This window comes from Plectropomus leopardus, chromosome 5, assembly GCF_008729295.1.
Source record: "Plectropomus leopardus isolate mb chromosome 5, YSFRI_Pleo_2.0, whole genome shotgun sequence".
NCBI classification, from domain to species: domain Eukaryota; kingdom Metazoa; phylum Chordata; class Actinopteri; order Perciformes; family Serranidae; genus Plectropomus; species Plectropomus leopardus.
This window is the reverse complement of record NC_056467.1, coordinates 3359313-3381343: the sequence shown is the minus strand read 5'-3', so window position 1 is coordinate 3381343 and position 22031 is coordinate 3359313. Positions and strand designations below refer to the sequence as shown.

At 39.8% G+C, this 22031-nt stretch overlaps 3 protein-coding genes across 3 annotated transcripts; 1 reads left to right on the top strand and 2 right to left on the bottom strand.

Moving 5' to 3' along the window:
- Positions 1-5083: 5083 nt before the first annotated feature.
- dhrs13b.2 (dehydrogenase/reductase (SDR family) member 13b.2) lies at positions 5084-9345 on the bottom strand. The gene is made up of 8 exons (XM_042487076.1): positions 9261-9345; positions 8286-8462; positions 7926-8204; positions 7488-7817; positions 5948-6295; positions 5764-5856; positions 5627-5646; positions 5084-5512 (listed from the first exon to the last, which is right to left on the bottom strand). Exons 1-8 carry the CDS (start codon positions 9307-9309, stop codon positions 5498-5500), a joined length of 1311 nt encoding a protein of 436 aa, XP_042343010.1. The 5' UTR covers positions 9310-9345; the 3' UTR covers positions 5084-5497.
- A 486-nt stretch (positions 9346-9831) lies between these two features.
- On the top strand, positions 9832-19476 carry gemin4 (gem (nuclear organelle) associated protein 4). Its single transcript, XM_042487374.1, has 6 exons — positions 9832-10074; positions 11927-13981; positions 15101-15257; positions 16675-16945; positions 17113-17805; positions 19079-19476. The coding sequence occupies exons 1-6, from the start codon at positions 10053-10055 to the stop codon at positions 19298-19300; spliced, it is 3420 nt and encodes a 1139-aa protein (XP_042343308.1). The 5' UTR covers positions 9832-10052; the 3' UTR covers positions 19301-19476.
- Positions 19477-19642: 166 nt separating this feature from the next.
- On the bottom strand, positions 19643-20736 carry LOC121943677 (TLC domain-containing protein 3A-like; the record flags this gene model as incomplete). Its single annotated transcript, XM_042487255.1, has 1 exon — positions 19643-20736. A coding segment is annotated over one exon (369 nt), but the record flags the coding sequence as incomplete, so codon positions are not given.
- Between the last annotated feature and the right edge of the window lie 1295 nt (positions 20737-22031).

The following is a 22031-nucleotide window of genomic DNA, read 5'->3' as shown; positions in this document are numbered from 1 at the left end:
CCTGCTTTTCAGTTCAGTCTTTGTTTGATCCTGGATTTGGTTTTCTGACCTGAAATACAGTTTTCTGTTTGCGTTCCAGCCGTCTGTCGTCTCCTGGATTTGGGTCCACGTGCTCCGAATCGCATAACAAGCACCAGATGTTTGGAAAATGATGGATTTTGGTGACGTGATAACACAACGTAAAACAAACAAAACATCAACATCATCTGTCTTCAGTGTCAAATTGATGTTGGCATAAAACTTTATCCTGACATTAAATTTTGGTCACCAAACAAACTAATTCAGCCACATAGAAACATCTAACGATTCTGGCGGTCAGCTGTAACTTGATGAAATGCGTAATTCTGTAATGGAAACGCACCAAATGACTGAAAAAGTAGAAGAAAACATTTTTAATCTGTTATTTAATCAGGTTAATGCATCTTTTTTACTGATAACAGCCCACATGATGCAGGTGTCCTTTGAAACTACAACTCCAGAGACATTTAGTTCCTGGTCGATTTTAAGTAAATGTCATAATTAAATCAATTATTTATCATTAAAAAGACTTTTCCCTTACATCACTGTTTACTTATAACAGCACAACTTGAAGACACAAGCTGTGTTCGCAACCGTTCGTGCTCGAATTCTCAGCAGGAAATTTCATACACTATAAAATACCCACAATGCACAAGAAATTTGAGTGTAAATATGACGTACCCTACGTTTTACTCCCGTATACCACAATGCAGTCGTGTATTTCTGGAGGAAGAAAATTCCAGCGTAGTGATCCGAAATCTCGTTCAGTCATTCCCTATATATTTCACTATATAATGCACACCGCATAGAGAAAAGTGAGTAAATCAATAAATTATCTGCAGCCTCCTGCAATCTGCTGAGCTAATTGATCTCTGCACAGTTACAACATCCAGGAATCAGAGCGTGTTTGGCTGTATCTACAGTGAAATGAGCCGTCCTCGGGCACCGGCCCCGGCTTGCCTCCTGTCTTACAGTCTTATCGTGTCAAGATCTGCGAGTGGATTAGGTCACCGTAATTATACAGCACTGAGGAAACATTTAGTCTCCCAACCGTCATGTTCATCCGTTTCTCAGGAATTATCATTTGGGGTTTGTTGTGGACCAGAAACGACGTAACTTGTTGTTTTCCGTTGTGATGGAGTGAGGTTTTCCCAGCAGAGCCGTACATTGTAACTGTAAACCTCTGTTGAAATGTCAAGATCAAACCAGCCCAACGGAGGCATTGTGCTCTATGAGGACTGATGCCAGTGTAGACGTTTTTTCCACTGAAGCTGCCAGAAGCCAAGATTTCTGCCTATTTTTTTTCTGGTTTTCATGCCAAATATAGGATTCCCACAGTAGTTCAGTACTGTCAGCGTGAGAAAACCTCTGAAGCATCTTTAGAGAAAGTTGCATCCATCATCTGTGTGGAGCAACTCTTCTGAAGTGTTCTTTTTTAAATAGCATTAAGAGTATTATTTAAATGTGTCGCTCCATGCTGTGTTTGACCGGGGCATGTCTGCCATGTAGGCATTTCAGATAAATACATCCTGCATGTCAAAAAGTCGCATGGACTTTTTCTCAGGAGTGGTGTGTCATATTTAGAAATTATTAGAAGTTGCAACATGTACCGTGAGAAAAGGTCTGACTGTTCAACCATCAAATCAAACAGTACGGTGTTAATTTGAGACATTAGTGCAGTTATTATGTAAAAGTGACAGGAGTATTAAGAAACTTAGAGGCCTTTTTTGACCTCTACTTTGCATTTTATAGCATGTACAATATCTTCAAATGAGGTATTTGGGGACAGCCTGTTGCATTGCTTTCTGGTGTGAAATATTGCTTCACAACATAATTCATTCATCCTTAATTCAACCAGAAAAAACTCAGTAACACTTTATATGATGTCTATAATACATTATAATGCATCATAATGTATTATGAACACACTTGATATGCATTATAATGCCTCTGTATAATCATTATAAGAACTAATGGCTATCTATAATGCTTTTAAAAAGTAATCATAACTCATTATGATGCAAATGCCTATAATGAATTACAAACTTCTAATGTGTTATAATGTGCATGTAGTTATAAGCATTTATAAATGTGCACGTAACTATCAGTGACACTCATGTATGCTTTACCTTCTTATGTCATGAATCAGAAGGTCAAGAATGACATATTCGTGGTTTCTTCCTAACCAGTATTCCCATTTAACCACTCGAAACAGCTTTTTTGTGCAATTCCGTCTGTGGGGAATGTTACAAAGCATTGTGAATATTCAGACATGCTTATAACTATATGCACACTATTTACATTACACATTATAAGTATGTTCATAACTCATTATAGACATCGGCATCCTAATGAGTTATGATTATTTTTTACTGAAGCATTATGAATAACCATTAGTGCTTATAACTATGATTATACAACATTATATAGGCATTATAATGCATTATTAATATGTTCATTATTTGTTATAATGCATGGCTTCATAGAAAGTGTTACCAAAGTCTATTTTCAAATGTGCCTTGTCCAGGAAGGGGAATAACAAAAGTTACAGACAGACAATATGGAATAAAAATACAAAATAAAAATAAACAACTCAAAAACAACACTATAAAACACAAAAAGAACACAGAAAAGTTACCACAAGGAAGGACGAAAAAGTATGTTAATATATGCTGTAAGTAAACCATAAAAACGACACAATTAAAAGACCAGCCAAGATACACCCTGACACTGGCATGCAGGAGATGACATTAAAAAAAATCCTGCAACAGCAATTTGAAACAACAGAGAGGACCCAAAGAGTGCAACTTCAAGTGTTTCTGCAGAAGATTCCACATTCGGAGCTTCATATATGGAGCTATATATATATATATATATATATATATATATATATATATATATAGATAGATAGATAGATAGATATATATACAGTATATATACCCCCTGGTATAACCCTTGGTATGGTTTGCATGACTTACGTCCTCTAACCCTTACAGTTTTAACGGAAACCTTTATTTTTTTTCTAAACTTAAGAATTTTTTTAATTGTTTTTGTGCTCTAACCTTTACCAAACTGCAACATTTTTTACCACAAAACTGCAACAACTCATAACAGACTTTGCATTGACGTAGTTTTTATGTCGCCAGCACGTAATTTTAACACATTTCTCACCCACCACGTCATGCTTTGGCAAGAGGTCGTGTTCATTTCACGTACTTCTGTGAGACTGTGTTGATTTGTCGTGTCTGAACATTTGTGATCAAACCCGGGCCACACACAAACACACACACACACACACTCGCCCCTAAGGGCACAGGTTGACAGCACACACACACACACACACAAACACATCTGGTCTCAGTCTAACTAAAGCTCTGTTTATCCCTCTAAATGGACTCAGACCTGACTGACCAGTTTAGGTGTCCTCCTCTTGAAGTTCCCCTTCATCAGTCCACCTCAAAGCTTCAAAGCTTCAAAGCTGACGTATACGAGCAGCGAGGTTCAGTGTGTTTTACAAGCCCGCTTTTCTGTGAGTGTGTTTCTAATGAGAGAGCATGTAATACGAAAGCAAAGGATTTCCAGAGGTCAGCTGGAAGGTTTACAAGAAGCTTTGATTTCACCTGCGTGTGCAGAGTTGAGACTGCGTTTAAGAGAAAGCAACATCAGACCATGGCGCTCTGTGATTTTATCAGAGTTTCAAGATTTACACTAAAAGGGGAACACCAACAAAAGTAATTATTCCAATATGACATTTTCATGGCCTGAGAAAGTGCAATCAACATTTGAGAATATGAGCTATTCTCTCTTATAACCAGAAACCAGAAAAATAAGTCTTATAAGACTTATGTTATGTTCAAACACTGTAAATGTGGAAGCTTTTTTTGAAGCCAATATTATACTGTGTACCACAAATTCTACTGCAGAATAATGTAATAAATTCATTGGTAATATACTGTTGAAGTAATGACACTGTAAAATAATGACCGGATGCTGGAAACTAAAGATGCCAATAATAATTTTACAGGAAAATTTGTTACAGTGTAGGAATACCTTTAGGAGCCTGTTATAGAGTAAGAGATTCCTCACTAGAATAAATAATGTCATATGTTTATCAGGCGACTCTGTTTTTCTTACAGTGAAGTGCAAAAGACACATTTAAGATCACGTGATTAATGACATTTTTAGTCACAGAGAAATAGCTGAAACGAGGCCCTTTAATTTCCCCCAAGGTATTTAATTATCAAAACTTTTTACATATTAATCTAAATCCACAAATGCAACAGGTGCCATATGTATTACATTTACAGGTTAAAGATTATTAGCTGTTTAATTACATCATGAGCGATAAAATCAGCTGGTTTTCTCACACTGCAGCTATAACGATATCCTGTGGAGGTTTCTTATAAACAAACATTCAGCGTTTCTCACCAAATCACACAGTGTGTGTCGTTGAAGTCTAAAAATGTGTTGAATGCATTAACTTCCTCATAAAACTTTGGCAAAGCCGATTTTATTTCAAATCACGTGCTGTTTACATCCGTGTTCGAGCGCTGCTTTGAGTCTTTGTGCTTTCTAACCAGACGAGATGTTCCTCATGTTCTTGTGCACTTGCATGTTTGCACATCCTACACTGTAAAATATGACAAAATGATTTTACTTAAAAAAAAATATCGAGGAAACCTTGAAAATGCATGTAAATGTGACTATTGATTTTAATTGATGTGTATTTAAAATTGAATTGTTAAGTTTACTTAAAGTTTAGTTATATGTACTTTATATAGTGAAGTTGTTGCAACTTAAAAATGACAAACTTAATTAAATCAATCTTTCTAAGTGCTAGCAACTTCAGTAAACCAAGTATGCTGTGCTATATATCTGTTGCAAACTACTCAATCATATTTGTATTTTCTTAAGAAAGCAGAACTCGCAGATCTCCTAATTTTATTATCGGCAAAATCCTCTTTTTCGTGATAAAGTTAAGTCAGACTAACTCGGTTTGCTGAAGTTGAAAACACTTAGAAAGAACAAGGTCATTACAATTGCCATTTTTAAGTTGCAACAACTTCAGAAAACTAATAAAACGCAGCTAAATTTAAAATAAACTTAAAACTTCTATATCAAATAAACATAAATTAAGATTCATGATTTAATTTACTTTCCCTCTTCAGGGTAACTTGTTTCCAAGATTATTTGAAGTAAGATCAACTTGTCAGATTTTACAGTGTAATAGTCAAAAACTGCTAACACTTGGATTGTTGCAGACTGCTGTTCATCCAGTTGGCCGATCACTTGTGTCAACGTCAAGTATTTAGCAGGATCAAAATATACATAATAAAACACCTTCAGTTTCACAGAAACCCAAATTCACCTTGAAACAAACAAAAATCAAACGTTTGCGACATCCTAAAAACAAACATGAGCGAGGGAGGAGGAGGAGGACAGTCCGCCTTCACTGGTGTTTTGACTCTTCACGAGCTGCTCAGTATGGCTTCTTCTGCTCAAAACACACACAAACACAGATTTACACACAGAAATGGAACATTATTTTGCATTAACGGCAATAGTTAAATCAAAATATATACATATATATATTTTTGCACCATCTTACCTGCACTGATTTTTTTCTTGCTGTGGAGAAAATAAAAGATAATTACTTTGTGTCAACTACTTTTGCCAAAATAATCCAAACACAGTGGTTATTGATGAGAAATTCTCTCATGTTTGTATGAGGGTCTCCACGCTCACCTGTGTGCAGGTAACGCAGCAGCACCAACAGAACGACCACCAGCGTGACCACAGTGCAGCCAGCGGTGAGGTGAAACATCCAGCTGCTGGGCTCTGAGCAGAGAAAACAAACACGGCGTTAGATGTGTCCCTCTGCTGCCGCTGTGTGGCAGCTCACGGTACTGCAGCGACATCCTCCGCTCACCTTCAACAGTCAGGGTGAAGCTCTTTCTGATGGGCACTCTCAGGGACCGATGGGAGACGCTGCATGTGAACTGTCTCCCCGAGTCCCTGAGTGAAGCCTGGAGGTAGAAGAAAGACGTCAGCGAGAAGGTCTTGTCCTGGTTGTGTTTGTGGCTGGACAGCAGAACGTTCTGCAGCTCCCTCGGGAGAGGAGCGCCCACCCTCTGGCCCACCGCCGCCGGGTCCTGCACGTACCACTTTATCTCCACATCCAGAGGGTAGTAGCTCTCTGCGTCACACGTGACCCTCTGCTCCCCGCCCTCCTGCAGGGACAGAGTGGGTCCGATGTTGAGGGACACACGTGGAGGCTCTGAGGAGACAGAAAAAATGATTTTAATTTAACGATTTAAATGATTTTTAAGGCAAATTCTGCATTTTTCTAATTAGTTTGAGTCTGGCTGACAATGTTGTGAGCAAAATTAACAATCTTCATATGACTGTTGATGCGACAAAATAATCTGAACACATCAGCTCGGGCGTTTTTTGCTTTTTTCAGACAGTTTATAGAGTAACTGATAATTGCAGCCTTATCTATGTTTATGTCAAGAAGCCAGGAAGTAATTCATCTCATTCTATTTAACCCTTTAAAACCTGAGCAAATTATTGTTGTTGTTTTTTGAAAAACATTGGCAATGAGCAAAAATCTCAAAATTAAAATTAGTGGACAAGTTATGAAATCTGATCAGATTTTATGGTTGAAACTTTATTTACACTAAGAAGCAGTTAAGTACTTAGTATTCGTTTTTGGACCTTGGGACTTTTTTGTCTCAGTTTAGGACATTGGGACTTTTATTACTGTCTTGTTTGAGGACATTAGGACTTTATTATCGTATCATTTCAGACAGGCCAATTAGACTGTGTGACGCAAGGCAAATTCACACAGTTATAAAACGTACACACCACAAAGCGTTTAGATATGTTACATTTTTTGGAATTTTTAGGCATTGAAGTGAACAATTTTTGACAGTTTTAGTCTTTAACAGTGACCTCTGACCCATAGAAATACAAAACATTAAACAAATGTTGCATTGTTTGCATTTTTTTTGCACAGTAATGTTTAGGCATCGAAAAACCTGTTTTATCAGGTTTTTTTCACTTCTGATTATTGAAAATTATCCCCATATGAGGACATCTTTTTTTTCATAGACAGTGCTTTGTTTCTTACTCTCATCAGGTCCTTATAATCCCAAATAGCTACGAGAAATTAAAAATGCGCCTAAAAAAGCTGAAGTCCCTCTTTCACAGTCACTTGTATATCCTCTAATTGTAGTTTCTGCTGTTTAAAACCTCCTGCAGCAGCCGCTCCTCTCTGTCCTGCTGTTTTTACAAACATGTCTAAGCTGACCGCAACCCTTCCACTCGCCACGGACTCGCTTCTTTTGTCGAGCCACGGCGTTTAGGCCGAAAACATCTCGAGCTTCTGGGGATCCGTGTCTGTCAAAGGACCCAAAAACAAAAACATTATGACTCACTCGAGCATCCTCTCTTTGATTCATCCTCACCTTCGATATGCAGACTTAAATCCAGACTGACGAACAGCGGATTCACTGACACCGAACAAATGTACGTCCCTTCACTGCTCATCTTGGTGAAGGGGAGGGTGTAGGAAGCATCGCCGCCTGCCAGGCTCCTGAGCCCCACCCCGGTCCCCTGGGTCTGTCCCGAGCGGCTGGTGTGACTGAAGAGTCTCGTTCTCTCTCCACGGTGTTGAAAGTGCCACTCCACAGTGACGTTCGGTCCTTTGTGGTCAACAGCAAACTGGCAGTGGAGCTTTTGTTGGGAGCCCAGACCCGCTTTCACTGATGGAGACTGTGTTTTAACGACCATGGTGACTATGGAGACAGGTGTGACGAGACAGAGGCGCACAGAGACACATTTAGTTAGACTGGTTTGATTTCGTTATAAAGCGTAATTTAGTAAAACAAGACGCTGAGAGTCACCTGTTGTGATGAGTATGTCTCTGTCCCCGATGGCAGGCCATTTACGGTAGTCCTGCTGTCCTGGGGCGGGCTGGTCAGAGGGGTGTCTGAGGAAGCTGGTGACTGTGAACAGGCCCTTGGTGTCTCTGAGGGTGCAGATAAACCAGTAGTTGTACTCCTGGGCCCCCTCCTGGACTGGCCAGCGGACATAGTTGCCCTCTGTACTGTACCGATGCAGCTCACACTCCAACTGCTCCGCTTCCACTCCTTCAACGTGCCGCCGCAGGTCCAACTTAGATCCTGGAAAAGGACAGAGGACATTAGAAAACAGCAGGTTTCAGTCTGTTTGTCCTGCAGTACATAATAAGATCCAGGTCCTACCAGTAATCAGGAAAGTGATGGCATATGGATTAACTGGAGCGTCTCCTTTTTGACCAAACTGCAGCATAGCGTCTCTGTGGATGAGCTGAGTCTCCGTGTGACCCTCGTTATTCACAAACACATGTTCATCAGTGAACTGACAGGGCAGCCATGACACCTGATGGACACACTGCACACCTGAGACGGAGACACACAATAAATCAGCAGAGACACCTGACATAAAATATAATACACTGTAGTGAAGTACAGTATAGTACAATGAAGCATAGTATTGTATAAGTTAAGTATTGTACAGTGTGGTGTGGTAGACAATTGTAGACCACAGAATACCATTTAGTAAGTACCAAGTATAGTACAGTGTAGTATGTTACAGTACAGTACAGTACAGTACAGTACAGTATAGTATAGTATAGTATAGTATATAATGGCATAGTATCATATAAATTTATCATGTTACATACAGTGTACTGTAGTATAGTATTATAGACTATAGTATATCACAGTAATGTGCACTGCAGTATTGTGTATAGTATAGTATAGTATAGTATTGTATAGAATGGTATAGTAAACTATTATAGTATCTTCTAGTATAGAATAAGAAAGAACAGTGTAGTATAGTACAGAATGGCATAGGATACTTGTAGTATAGCATAGTATAGTACAGTACAGTATAGTAGTAGAGTACCACAGTATACGTTTAGCAAAGTGTAGTATAGTACAGAATAGTACTGTATTACTATAACATAATAGAGTGTAATGTAGTACAGTGGTATAGTGTAATATTGTACTACTGTAGAACAGTAGTATGGTGTATAATGTATTACTATGTGTATTACTACACAGTACAGCGCAGCCTAGTAAAGTTGTGCAGTACAATCTATTACAAAACAGCAGTCATTTTATACTTATCTTATTGGCTTTTACACAAGCTCCAAAAACGTCGAGAACTTTAACAAACTGAAGACAGTAACTTACCTAAACACAGAGACAAGAAGCCGAGTATCTTTAAAAGCAGGCTCATCATTACACATCGGTAGAAATCTCTCCTTGTTCTGTTGCTCAAGCGCCAAACTGTGAAATTGAAGAGATACTTTCACTTTCTTTTTACAAGGAAAAACTTGCTGAACCTGCCTATTGCACCCCGTGGTAGGCAGCACATCCTAGATTGGAAAACATTTTAAAATGTGCACAGTATGTAATGAAATTGTGAGCGTGTGGCCTAATGTTGTTAAACTGGTAATTCTTGGGCTATATATTTGGCATAAACTAGTGTATGTCATTATTACAGTTATTCTAAAGTATTAATTTCTTGAGTCAGCTCAGGAAAAAAGAGATAAAACACACATGACAGTTACACTAATGTTAATATCGCAGCTCTAAAGACAATTAGCGCTAATGTATCATGAATTAAAACGATATAAACAGTTTCGATTTTAAACCTGCAGTACTGCCTCCGTCCTGCGGCGGCGCTGTGATAGTATCTGAACACCTGAGCGCAGCGGGGCCCTCTTTTATGAAAACACGCTGATGCGGAAGAGCGGAAGCGCTTTATACGAAATTGTTGACATACAATCGCCACCGAAAACGTGTAAAAATAGGAATTATGTTGTAAAACCGTAATCATTTAATAATCTACACTGCGGTATATCGTGCTGTAATAGTGGGCTAGATGTACTATTGTGACCGACACGCTTTGATACAGCTCGTAAATGGGAATTTAAACTAAAATTAGCAAACTACCGTTAGCTTTAGCTCCTCTCAGCAGCCATGGAACCGACGATGAACAAAGGTAACTTTAACTTTTTCTACAATTAAGCCGTAAAACGCCTCTTTTTCTTACATAGACGATGTGAAACTACTTATAATTGATATATTTTATTTATTTTTTACACTGCCCTCTTTACCAGTAATGTCGTTTATCGCTAAACTGAGACTGAAGTCTGTTTTTTTCAATCACGTGTTTGATGAAGTTGGTTTATTTTTGTCTGGAGAATGACAGGACGACCCAAATTAAACACTGGAAACCTCGAAAACATGAGGATTAAGGTGTGGGGCAACATTTGTATGACTAATACTAAACCTTTGTGTATTTTATAGAAACGAGCAATAACACTTATTAACAAGGTTAACGTCAGCAAACATTATAACAGACTGTTTATCAGCTCACGTGTTGAAATTTATAGATTTAGTTGATTAAAAAACATTATTTGTCATGTGTAACTTAGGCCTTCCTTTTAAAAAAAAAGGAAAAACACTTTTACCCTTAAATTTAAAAATATTAAACATGAAAATAAAACCAGTCCTCATCATGTACAGCAAATGTGAATTCATTTTCATAATTTTAACCCTCTAAATGCTCATTTATTTACATAATGCCAATTTAAAAAAAAAAAAAAAAAAGAATTATTTTCTATTTGATGAATGCAAAGTGTTGCTGTTGTGCAGGGATTATCATAATAAGCACCAACACTGATTTTGATAGATTATTACTTTTTGTACTAGCACAAAAAAATACAAAAAAAAACACACTTTCCCTCCTGCAGCCCTAAAAGGGATACCATAAATAAATAGCTTTCATAAAAATATCAAACATGAAAAACGAATCATACATTTTGAGCTCTGTAATGTCATTTCATTTACATTACAAACATGTCATGTAATATAAAGTCATGTTGATATAAGAGGATTTTTGCTCACTTTTTTATCTATTCACTTCAAACACTTGAACCAAAGAAAATGTGGAGAGAACTGTTGATTTTGGAGACCACATCTCTCTTGAACGACAAGGATCATAGAAGAAAGTTTCATTTTAAAAGTCGGTACACTATATTAAAGCAGATGTGTGTTACAGCAAGTGGAGTCAAACTCAAATTCTCTGGAAAATGACTTAAAATGCAGCTCAAATATTATTCAGTTTAAAATGATGTATAATTGTTTTTTCTAATTGATTGTTTCAGCTTTTGTTATTAGTAAGAAAGGGGCAGGAATTATAAGATTTTCTTCTTCCTTTTCCCGAAATTATACACTGAAATGGACAAATAAACCAAATATGAATGAATGAAAAAATGACCCAGAAACTCTTGCATGTAGAATTTAACATGTGACACATATTGCATTTATTCTCATTGTTATTCTTATGTATATCGCTGTTGTTCATTGTAACACTGCACACGTTTATGTTTTGAACTTGCATTGTTTTGTTTTTTTTACATTGCATTATAGCATAAGGCACAGCTTTATATTTTACACACTTTACACACTCAGCACATTATAATTTAAATATTCACATATAAGTTCTAATTGTCTGTTACTGTATTTCTGTACATTTATATTTTTGCACACTTACATACTCAGCATATTATAAATACCTTACAATATAATCATACATATATATATTTACATATTGTGCTTAATGTTTACTATTACTGAATTTATATTTTTATATACTTGTGCTTTTACTTATTTCTACTTGCTATTAGTCTCAGATTCTGAAATCAGCAAGAAATGAGTAAAAAAAAAAAAAAAGTACAAGAAAATTAAAAAACACCACCAACAAATGACCCCAAAAAATGAGCTGAACATGAAAGAGTTAAATATTGGTCTTTTCCTTAGTTTTGACACCTGCTCTCTCGTGCTTTCAGAAACAGCTGTTCTTCAGGGTGCCTTCCTCCAGGCTGATAAACTGTGTCGCCCCTCATCCCTGTCCTCCCTTCAGAAGGCAGACTGGAGCAGAGTGGGACGTCCCGTCCTGGAGGCAGTCAGAGAAATCAGTGGACAGGATGAACTCGGTGGTCATCCCCCCACAGCGGCTCTCGGCTGGATAAAGAAATTAGTTGGTGCTGTGTGGCTGAAGGCGTTGAGCGGGGAGACTGGAAAAGATGTAGAAATGTCCTGGAGGGAGAACCCTTTCTTCCCTCTTGAGAACGGCCTCCCCGAGGTCAACCGTGTCGTCCTGCTGGAAGTGGTGCGGTCGATGGCAGCTGCTCCGATATTTGCCAATTTCCTCTTGTGTCTTCCCGAATCTCAGATCTGTTCTGAGCTTGAAGGGCTGGTGCAACACGTGAGGAGCGGCCCTACGACGGAGGATGATGTTCGACTTTTTTTAGAGGTTTGGTGGGAACTGTGGAAAGGCAAAGATGAGACGAAAGCTGGAGGAGAGGACAGCATAGAGACAATGTTCGCCAGACAATTTGCTCGTATCTTATCTAAGTCTTCCGGTCTGTCTCCTCAGGCCGCCAAGAGGTTAAAGCTTGACGCATCAGATCTACCAGCATCATCACTAACCCCTGATGTCCTGCACATTCTCCTCCATGCACTTAAAGATATAAAAGATCACATATCGACGACTGAACTTTGCCTCCAGGCCCTCTCCATCTCTCTTGATGCTCTCTATTCAGCCTTCCTGATAGACAAAGCAGTCGTATTTCCAACCAAAGAGAAGATGCACATCCTGTCTAAAGTCGTAGGCATCAGAGAAAAGAATGATGAGAAACTGAGTCCTGAACTTATTCGGGAGGCTCAGAGAGACCTACGAGCGTCTCACACACCTTCTCAGTTTCAGCCCAGCAGCATGACGCTCGGTGAATCCTTAAAGATTATAACAGAATTTGTTCAGTTTGAGCAAAAAAGTGGGCTCTTGAAAGTGACTGACAGCTCTAATCTGAGATACTCAGCGTTCAAACTGGAACAAAGTGTTCAGAGAGTCCTGACAGCTCTACAAGTGCCTGAAATAGAGACTGAAACAGATGATGAAGAGAAGAATGTACTCAGAGGTTTGCTGGAGTCTCTGGTTTTCCCTGCCACAGAGAGCACCCCTGAGGTGAACGCGAGGGTCACCATGCTCATCATCAATCACCGCTTGGAGGACTACGAGAACTTTGCGGTGTTATTTGCCAGCGAGAGGAGTTTGGCCGCCTGTGATGAGCTCTGGATGGACTGCCTGGAAAAGAACCAAGCCGCCTTTCAGCAGCACGACACACTCATCGAACTGACCTCCACCCTCATGAGTAAACTCCACAGCGACAGCGCTAACGTGAGCCACTGCAGGAAGCTGATGAAAGTCATCGCAGACATTTTCTCTGCGCTGTCCTTAGAGGGCAAGAACAAAGCGTTGGCTGCGATGTTGAGTCTGTCCAGCAGGGGGTTCTTTGATTGCCCCGTCCCGTCTGCTGTGACGGATGGGTTCGAACAGGAGCTCAACATGGCCTTCAACTGCATCATCCAAGGAGGGGGCGCAGCGGCGTCGCAGGGCACTCTGAACACAGCCGTCTCTTTAGTAGCCAGAGTTGCGTTTCAGAACCCAGAAGCGGCTTTGAGGTCTTGTTGTCATTCAGCTATTTTCAATAAAGGTGCTTTCTCTCTTATGGCGAAGATCCTGCAGCAGCTGCCGGGACTCCGAGGGCAGAGAGAAAGAAAGGATGAAGCTCAAAGTGATGACGAGAAAAGTAGAGAGGCAGACGAAAGCATGGATGAAGGAAAGGATGTCGTGAGTGGAAGCGCTTTGCTCTGCAGGTGTCTACGGGAGATCATTAAGACCAAATCTTTGTCAGCCAGTGAAAAAGAGCAGTTCCTAAAGTATCTGGGTTTGCTGATGACGCCTGACATGACATCCGAGGGAGAGGAACATAAGAGGGAAAGCTTTCTGACACCTCAGGAGGTTGTAAACGTCTTTGTCCTGCCTAATCTCTCCACTACAGGTGAGTTTCCGTCATATTAACGCTGTACAACTAATGTGTCTTTTTCCTGGCTTTAATCTTAGCTCATGAATCTTCTCTGTTTAAAAAGTGCACTTATGCAACTGTTAATGACAAGTTAATGAGACACCTAGACCAATATGAGGCAGCTATTAGCTATTTTTATGAGTTAATTATATATCAGTAAAATTAAAGATCAAAGTTTATTGGCTATCATCAGCTTCAAGAAGTATTAGCATTGGTTCCATAAAATATTTTAAGATTTGGATCCACTCTTCAGCTTTTTATTGAGCTTTCACACCAGCTCACAGCCTTCATCAGCCAGTGAAGTTTGCTTTGTTGCCTTCTAGGTCTGTGTAATTTGATTTTGATTATTTTGTAAACAGACAAAATCTTAAACCAACTCCACTCTTAAGCAAACTGTCCCCAAGAAAAGTCAGTATGTGGTCCCCCGAGTAAGACTGTATTTTACAATGTATTTTAGACTTACAGTAGGAGCTGAGCTGGAAATTTCAAGATTTAACAAAAAATACACCGTCTTGCCAAAAAGTATGCCATATGCATGAACTCAGCCAAAATGATAATAAAAATGAAGAATGGAAAGTGCATAAAATGCGTCAAACAGTCCCTAAAGGTTAATATAGAAAAAACAACCAAAGCGAAAGTCTGCACTGATGAGAGCAGTGAGAAAAAAGCTAAAAGACGCTAAAACACTTAATAGTGCTGCAGACTCGGGTGAAAGTTATCTAGATCTATCATATTCTTTGTGTAAAAAAAATATTAATTTGTAATTTTTTTTTTTAAAGATACATTTTAAAACAAATGTAAATGCACCAGAGTTAGCTGGAGAGCTAATGCCTGTTAAAAGGCATCCTAAAAATAGCAGTATGTACAATGTTTAAGACAAACAACACTAAACAAAAAGGCACACAATATAGTTAAACATTTCCAAGTTACGAATATACAACACAATTTAACAATATAAGTGGGTAAAATCTAAATAGCAGATGTTGTAGCCACAGTATGAGTACAGCATTATGGATTACATGTTAAAATATTAGCGTTATGTGTTCATGTAAAAAAGCCGGTCTGCTCCAACATACTTCTTTGTTTTCCTTCCAGCTCAAAGCTCCTTTGATGTAGAACTGAGTCTGCAGCTTCTCCACTCTGCTCTGTCTGTGGACGTCCAGGAGCCAGCCTCATCTCCTCACTGGGTGATGGACTGCTTTCCCTTTCCCCTCCTCTACGTCCTGGCCCAGCTGCTCAACCAGACTCTCAGGTCTGTAAAGAGAAGTGATCTCATGGCCTTTAATCCAGATCCACATCGGTTCTGTGATAACTATAACCTGCCTATGATGTTAGCTAGGGCTGGGCGATATGACTTTAAAATGATAAAGCAATATTTTAAGGCTATATCAATATACATGTATATATCTTGATATTTTTGAATGTCCTTTAAACTAATGTTAACTACTAAAATACGAAAATACTGAATGAACAGCAGTTATGATAAAGTTAAATAAAGCAGCAACTGTCATATAATAAACTTGAATACACCACTGTTCCAATATCATTTAATAAAATACAGTTATAAGAAAGTTAAATAAAGTACTTTTAAAATTAATTTAAAAGAAATATTATTATAGTTAAATAAACCAGAGTGGAACCCATGGTGCTTTTATTTTGAAGGACCTGGCTCATCTCAGGCAGGAAGTGTTGTTGTTTTTGTTGTGATGTTAGTGTTAGCGTCTTAAATCCTGAGGCTCCTTAACTGTGAGCGGCAACAAACTAACAGCACTCCAGTTCACTTATTACTAATAATTGTGAATCACGCTGCTGCTCTGTGGTTGCAAAATGTGACCAAAAATTCCCAATCGGAGCTCTGCAAATACAAAAAAGCGTCACATGTTCACACTTCCTCCACTACCACCAATGAAGTTAGACTGTTACTGCCACGCCACTAAACATGATGATTTATTCGCTGTACGCTGGAAACAAACTAACAGCTCTGCAGTTCATATATTAATAGTATTTGCAAGTCACAGTGGTGCTCCACGGTTGCAAAATGTGACGTAATAGTCACAGGTTGGAGCTCTGCAAAAGCCCTGCTTTGTGTGTGTGTCTGTGAGAGGCAAAGAGCCGATACACCAGTGGCTTATAAAAACGACGTGACAATTAAATCATTCTCGATGTTTGCAATAAAGTCATTTTATATATGACATGCAACAAGCCGGGCGGCACGGTGGCATCGTGGTTGGCACTGTTGCCTCACTGGTTTGAACCCAGGTTAGAACGGGGTTCGGTCGGTGGGCGGGGGACCTTCTGTGTGGAGTTTGCATGTTCTCTCCCGTGTCTGCGTGGGTTCTCTCCGGGTTCTCCGGCTTCCTCCCACATTTCAAAGACATGCAGCTTAGGTTGTTTGGTGACTCTAAATTGCTGTAGGTGTGACTGTGAGCGTGAAAGGTTGTCTGTCTATACGTGTCGGCCCTGCGATAGTCTGGCGACCTGTCTAGGGTGCGTCCCACCTTTTGCCAGATGACAGCTGGGCTTGGCTCCAGCCTCCCCGCGACCCTTACGAGGACAAGCGGTTACGTAAAATAAATGGATGAATGAATGGATCAAGCTGCGATACATCAAGTATATTCGATATATCGTCCACCCGTAATATCAACACATATCCATGGAAATCTCTGCAGGTGTTGGGAGCAGCCAGCAGAGGACAGTGTCCACCACTGGACCATGGACACCAAGGAGCTGCTGGTGTCGGTGCTGATCACACTGGGGCAGGTGGTGGGTGCAGAGGTGGCGGCGGCCCCCAGCAGCTGGTCCAGAGCTCTGTTCTGGCTCTACAACAAAATGGAGGAACTAGACTGGACGGTTCGTTTCCACCTGAAGCCCATTTGGGGGGAACACTTTAAAAATGAGGTTCCTTCATCTCTGCTGACTGTGTGTGATCTACCTGAGCAGGTAAGAACTAATCTGGATTTGATTTAATCTTGAATTTAAAATACCAATCTATCTGTCTGCACTATCTATCTTTCCAAACTATCTATCCATCTAAACTACCAAAACCAACTATCTATCTAAACTATCTATCTATCTATCTAATCATTTGGTCTCCCCCTCCTCTGCAGGAGTGGTCTGGTCTGGACCTGTCTCAGTATGGACAGGGTACTGGTCTACTGGCCTGGATGGAGTGCTGCTCTACATCAGACGCTCTGCTGTCCACCATGTTGTCCCGTCTCTCTCTGGACCAGCGCCGGCCCGACCACGTCAGCATGTTCAGCAAAGGCCTGCTGGTGGCTCTGACCCAGACCCTCCCCTGGTGCTCCGTCTCCCAGTGGACCAGATTGCTGAGAGTCCTGAGGGAGCTCATCACCTCAGGTCGCCTCCACATTCCCTTCTCGCTCGAGTACGTGGACTACCTGCCCCTCCTGGATCTGAGGAGGTTTTCATGCGAGCTGCGCCTGTCTGTCCTCCTGCTGCGAGTCCTTCAGCTGCTCTGCGGCTCCAGCTGTTCCGACTGGCTGGCGGCGGACGGTTGGGCGCACGTCGGCAGGTTATACGCCCACGCTGTGCGGGACATGATGAACTCAGTAAGAGCCAAGCTGCCTCTTCCTACGTCAAGTGCTGTGACCGTCTCTGCTTCAACGTCTCCATCCTGCACGTCAGTCAAAGCTCCTAAAATGTCCAAAGACCTTCATCAAGCAGAGGACTGTCCTCTGACGTCCAAAAAGTCTCCAATGGAGGACGAGGTGGAGACAGCTCCCTGCCAGGAAGTCCTTTTTGTACTCAGCCAGCTCTTCTGCCACGTTCAGCACATCCAGGTAAGAATTATTAAACCCGTAGCCACAGAGACGTCTAGATTCGGATCGATTGGCTCGAAGGTGTGAATTAACGTTCGGAAACTTAAGCAACACGTTCCCATCCCAAATCGTCACGTATTGCTGCTTTGTAGCGGACTTCCGCATCTACATATTATGCGCTAGGTATTCTTTTGTGTGGTGGGCTTACGCTGCATGTGCTTATGTTTAGGCAACAAAAGCACATGTTTAGCATTACACAACGAGGGCACGGCTGGTGAGGATTAGACAAAAGAAGGGTTAAAAGAGCAACAATTACCGAACATCGATGCAAAGCGTAGACATCGATACGTATCATCCTCTTTCAGGCGCGCCCTTATTTTGAAAGTCTGTGTCACCGTCACAGCGTCTGGCAGATGATGTCGAGCAGCTGAGAGAAATATGATGAGGATAACGCTGTTCACCTTTTTTTCGGAGAAACTGCAAGTCAACAGACAGTGCACGTGATATGTAAACAAAAGCCACACTGAGGAAACATGACGTACCTGCAGGGCACCTCACTGACTTCTTGCAAACGTTACGTTAGCTACTCTGTTTCATCAATGTTGACTGAAAAAACGTGCATGTAGACTGAAAGTCATCTGTGCTTTTCTGCTGGGAGGTGCAGGGACTTAAGCCAGCAGTGAGTAAGAGAAAGCATAAATAATAGTTAACTAGTAACGTTATGAGTATAGGAAAAATCCGCTAGCCGCTACGTTAATCTCTGCACTGTAAAATGCCATAGGCTTATGCTAATAACATTAGCATGTTGTATATGAGGGGGAAATGTGACCTACAAAAGACAGCTGTTTTGTCTGTGATCCTTGACAGCTATTAATGAGTTTTCGTAATATGTAATATCGTATCGTATCTAACAGACTCTAATAACGCCGTGAGCGGTTCTTTCCGTTGGCATTCACAGCTGATGCCGCCCGGAAGCGAATCATACAGCTGCAAAAGGTGGCTTTTGGCATTAGGACGCTCTGACGTAGGTGTTTATTTTCAGTTCTTAACTAATGAGCCTGTATTAAGCTAAAGATCACGGAGCTCGGGTTACATCTGTAACCACCAACACAGATAACACAAAAGTGCAACTTGTCGAGCAAACTGTGTTAATAAATAGTCAAAATACCAATATTTTAGATTTAAGATGCCAGTAGATGCTATTTTGATGGTTATATATATTAGAATAGACTCAGAATATACCAAATTTCCTTAATCTGGATTAAGGTCTCACTGGTTAAATGTCCCTCTCCAGGTGATGATGCCCGGAGGTCAGTGTGAACCGCTGTTTCTCTGCAGTCTGGAGATCCTCAGCCACTATGAGGCCATCATGGCCGCTTTCCCAAACAGCAGCAACGCACTGGAGAGCGACAACACCCGCCACTTTTTCTCCACCATCACAGATAACCTGGAGAACCTGGAGATGAAGGCGGTCCTGCAGCAGAAAATCGCTCAGCTGGTGTCATCGGCTGCTTAAGACACTGACTTTTCATCTGTAGTCCACTTAAGAGTTTTCAGATTCCCTCTGTGGATTTTGAGCACCTTTGCCGATAAAATTTGGATTTTTTTCGGTTGTTTGTGCTGTACACTGCACTTAATTATTACAAAATGATGGGTTAGCAATTTAAGAAAATAAAAAGCCAATATTTCACAGCAAGTGATCTTTTGTTCTGCCTCAGTAATTTTCACTTGGATTTTTTAAAATTTAATTTTAAATTAAAATTAAACTGTTAGAGGTTGTGTAGTGTAATTATACATTTATCAAGGGTTTGTGTTTTGTACATAACTGCGAAGCACAAAATTACTATCAAAACAATAGTTTCATCAAGTCACAAGAGTATTTATTTGTACAAAAATATTCTCTGCATTTGGACTATTTAGTAAAGCTTCAACAATGTAGTAAAATAGCTGAACATTTAAGGCAGTTTTGTCACATAATTACCTGCTGACAAACACAAAACTCACAGTCAAAAAGCTTTATAATGATGTAGTGCACAATAAACCCTGAACTCCTCATTATGATGATACATTAGGGTAGAATAAAGTCGAAAATTTTTAAGAAAATTCTAAATATTCTGAAGTTAAACTTTTCTCAGTAAAAAGTCAAATTTAGAGAAAAAAATATTTTAGAAAATTGAATTTCAGGGAGAAAACTTGGGATGTTTCGAGAGAATATCTAAGGGGAAAATCGTGACTGACAATAACGTCAAATATTTAGAAGAAAAATTAAATATTGAAATGTTTTTTTCAAAATGTCCGGCAAAAAAATCAATATTTAAAGTAAGAATAAAGTTTTTAAAAATATATATGACAGAAACAGGGTTTAAAGAAAAACCCGAGAAAATCTTCAGATATTTGTATTATGTATTATTTTTCTCAAATTAGTATAACTTTAATGAAAACCAACACTTTTCCCCTCAAAACATTCATCTCATAAACCCCCATATTATCGTAACTTCAAACCTGTTTTTTTTTGTTTGTTTGCTTGTTTTTTCTAATACTGTGTCACATCTTTAGTGTCAGTTTCTTCATAAACTGTCAGACTCAGTCCGTCTTTGGCCTGTCGTTGTTCCCGTCTGCCGTCCCTGTTCTCTGTCGCAGGTAGAGTCTGTTGGCTTTCTTCAGCAGCAGGATGAACCAGTAGATCTGTGGAGCCAGGATCACCAGGTTACCCACGTTGCACTGCAGAGGCAGACGGAAAGGCACTCTGTGGAGAGGAATCCCAAACTGCCGGCCGTACATCCAGTACATGAACGGGAAGATCAGGATCCGACAGATGAGGAAACTCAGCAGCACGATGACGCCGTTGATTCTGTGCAGCCTGGTGCTGTCGAGGCCCAGCTGGACGTCAGGGGACACGTCGACACACGAGAAGGAGGGGAGTGAAAAAGACGATCGAGCAAAGACGAGGAGTCATACAACAACCTCTGTGAGTAACACAAATGAGTGTCGAAATATCTGACAGCTGCTGCTTAACGCCGGCACCAGGTCTCACTCAATGGTTTTATCACATGCTACCATCTCTACAGTCACATCTCAACCTCACTGACACTCACGGGAGATTTTAGAATAACTTGTTCGCTCATATCTTTTCGAAAATTGGTATCATCCTATTCCAATCTGCATAAATATGTTTACTAAAAAAAATACATTTTGGCATTAAAATGCTGCTTATAGCTTAATTAGTGTAAAAAAAATTGAGTGGTTGTAAGTCTCCGAAAACCATTTAAAAAAATGTCATCACATTATTCTGTTACACGTGTGTGAAATTGTGTCACAATAATCATGTGAATTTATGAGTTAATGGCCAAAAACCTGTTTTGTGAGGTCACAGTGACCTTTGACCACCAAAATCTAATCAGTTCATTTTTGAGTTCAAGTGAACATTTGTGGCAAGTTTGAAGACATTTCTTTAAGCTGTTGTTGAGATATTTGAAGAATTATACAAGTCAAGCTCACAGTGACCTTTGACCACCAAAATTAGATCACTTCATAACCCGAAATGTCTCCGTTCACCGCCGCAGAGAATCAGTCACTAACACAAAACTGCCAGGGTCCTCACTGCGTAATTAGTACTTTTGATACTTGGATTAAATATTTACTTACACTTTTACTTGCATACCTTTATTTAGTATATTTAAAACTTTTCCTTCTGGAAAAGCTTTAATCCGACGCGCTGTACAACTGACCTCACACACAGAAATGTCCTTATATCAAAGTGAAATATCCCTCAGACTGGACACTGAAATTAGCGGTGTATTTCTTCAGATTAGAGGTCGACAGATTATCGTCCTGGCCAATTATTGGGGCCGATATTTGGCATTTTGATTATCTGTATCTGCGATTTTATTCTAATGTTCACCAATAAAATTAATTAATTAAATAGTGGAAAGAAAGTGTCAGCATGGGAGGAACTTTTACGTCCTCGGGGAGCTATTTTTATTTATTCATTTTTTATTTAAATTTTCACAGAAGTGTGTGTTAAAAGTTTCGGTTTTGATTAAACAAAGGGATTTAAGTTTTGTGTTGAAGTTCGTTATATTCCAAATTCTAAATATTGTCAGAAAAAAAATGCAAAATTTTTATTGTAAATGCACATTGGTTCAAAATATCGGTCTCATTAAATACGGCCGACCCCCCCTCCAGATCTTTAAATATTCTCACATTCGCGTCACTAGAGGCTGTGAGACAGCTTCATAATTTATAAT

What these genes read in the sequence shown, in the direction of transcription:
- gemin4 (XM_042487374.1), top strand. Translation starts at nt 10,053, where the DNA reads ATGGAACCGACGATGAACAAAG. An exon ending in GGAACCGACGATGAACAAAG is followed by an intron (nt 10,075 to 11,926) that starts GTAACTTTAACT and finishes TCGTGCTTTCAG; the next exon opens with AAACAGCTGTTCTTCAGGGT. An exon ending in GCCTAATCTCTCCACTACAG is followed by an intron (nt 13,982 to 15,100) that starts GTGAGTTTCCGT and finishes TTTTCCTTCCAG; the next exon opens with CTCAAAGCTCCTTTGATGTA.
- dhrs13b.2 (XM_042487076.1), bottom strand. Translation starts at nt 9,309, where the DNA reads ATGATGAGCCTGCTTTTAAAGATACTCGGCTTCTTGTCTCTGTGTTTA. An exon ending in CTTCTTGTCTCTGTGTTTAG is followed by an intron (nt 8,463 to 9,260) that starts GTAAGTTACTGT and finishes TCTCCGTCTCAG; the next exon opens with GTGTGCAGTGTGTCCATCAG. An exon ending in AGACATACTCATCACAACAG is followed by an intron (nt 7,818 to 7,925) that starts GTGACTCTCAGC and finishes CTGTCTCCATAG; the next exon opens with TCACCATGGTCGTTAAAACA.